A 1042-nucleotide genomic window follows, 5' to 3' on the forward strand; every position below is an offset into this window, starting at 1 on the left:
ATCTGGTGTCTCTGCGATTGCTGATCGGCCATTATTCATAAAACAAATGATGTGTAATGTGTTTACATTGTAACACTGGCTGAGGAAGACTCAGATCTCCCCCCAGGGGAAGGCTCAGATCTCCCCCCAGGGGAAAGCTCAGATCTCCCCCCAGAGGAAGGCTCAGATCTCCCCCCAGGGGAAGGCTCAGATATCCCCCCAGGGGAAGGCTCAGATCTCCCTCCCAGGGGAAGGCTCAGATCTCCCCCCAGGGGAAGGCTCAGATCTCCCCCGAGGGGAAGGCTCAGATCACCCCCGAGGGGAAGGCTCAGATCTCCCCCCAGAGGAAAGCTCAGATCTCCCCCCAGAGGAAGGCTCAGATCTCCCCCCAGAGGAAGGCTGAGATCTCCACCCGGAGGAAAGCTGAGATCTCCCCCCCCAGGGGAAGGCTTAGATCTCCCCCCAGGGGAAGGCTCAGATCTAACCCCAGGGGAAGGCTCAGATCTCCCCCCAGAGGAAGGCTCAGATCTCCCCCCAGAGAAAGGCTCAGATCTAACCCCAGGGGAAGGCTCAGATCTCCCCCCAGGGGAAGGCTCAGATCTCCCCCAGGGGAAGGCTCAGATCTCCCCCCGGAGGAAGGCTCAGATCTCCCCCCGGAGGAAGGCTCAGATCTCCCCCCGGAGGAAGGCTCAGATCTCCCCCCAGTGGAAGGCTCAGATCTCCCTCAGCGGAACGCTAGCAAACAGAAATAAGAACATACGAACAATTGATATTATTTTGGGCAATGAATTGCTCCATGAGACACATGGGACCGGCTGTGGGCGGGAGGCGATGTACAGTCCAATGACAGCTGTCAAGCTGCTGACAACCAACAAGAACAATGGGGAATTGCTTCCTTATTCCTTCTCTTTGTATCCTTACAGGAATTCTGTGCGTTTAGTGATCCGCAAGGTGCAGTATGCTCCGGAGAGGCCGGGACCACAGCCCATGGCTGAAACCACCAGACAGTTCCTGATGTCTGATAAACCCTTACACCTGGAGGCGTCTTTGGATAAAGAGGTAA

The 1042-nt window shown here is 56.4% G+C and overlaps 1 protein-coding gene across 1 annotated transcript in view; it reads left to right on the plus strand.

The window, feature by feature from the left end:
• Window positions 1–1042, plus strand: part of LOC108801502 (beta-arrestin-1-like) — a 60020-nt gene that overhangs the window by 21898 nt on the left and 37080 nt on the right. Inside the window, exon 9 of the mRNA XM_018573387.1 lies at window positions 903–1038. Coding sequence (XP_018428889.1) covers window positions 903–1038 — 136 coding nt within the window. The remainder of the gene's footprint in view (window positions 1–902; window positions 1039–1042) is intronic.

This window comes from Nanorana parkeri, unplaced genomic scaffold (genome assembly GCF_000935625.1).
Source record: "Nanorana parkeri isolate BGI_ZX_2015 unplaced genomic scaffold, ASM93562v1 scaffold2361, whole genome shotgun sequence".
Lineage (NCBI taxonomy): Eukaryota > Metazoa > Chordata > Amphibia > Anura > Dicroglossidae > Nanorana > Nanorana parkeri.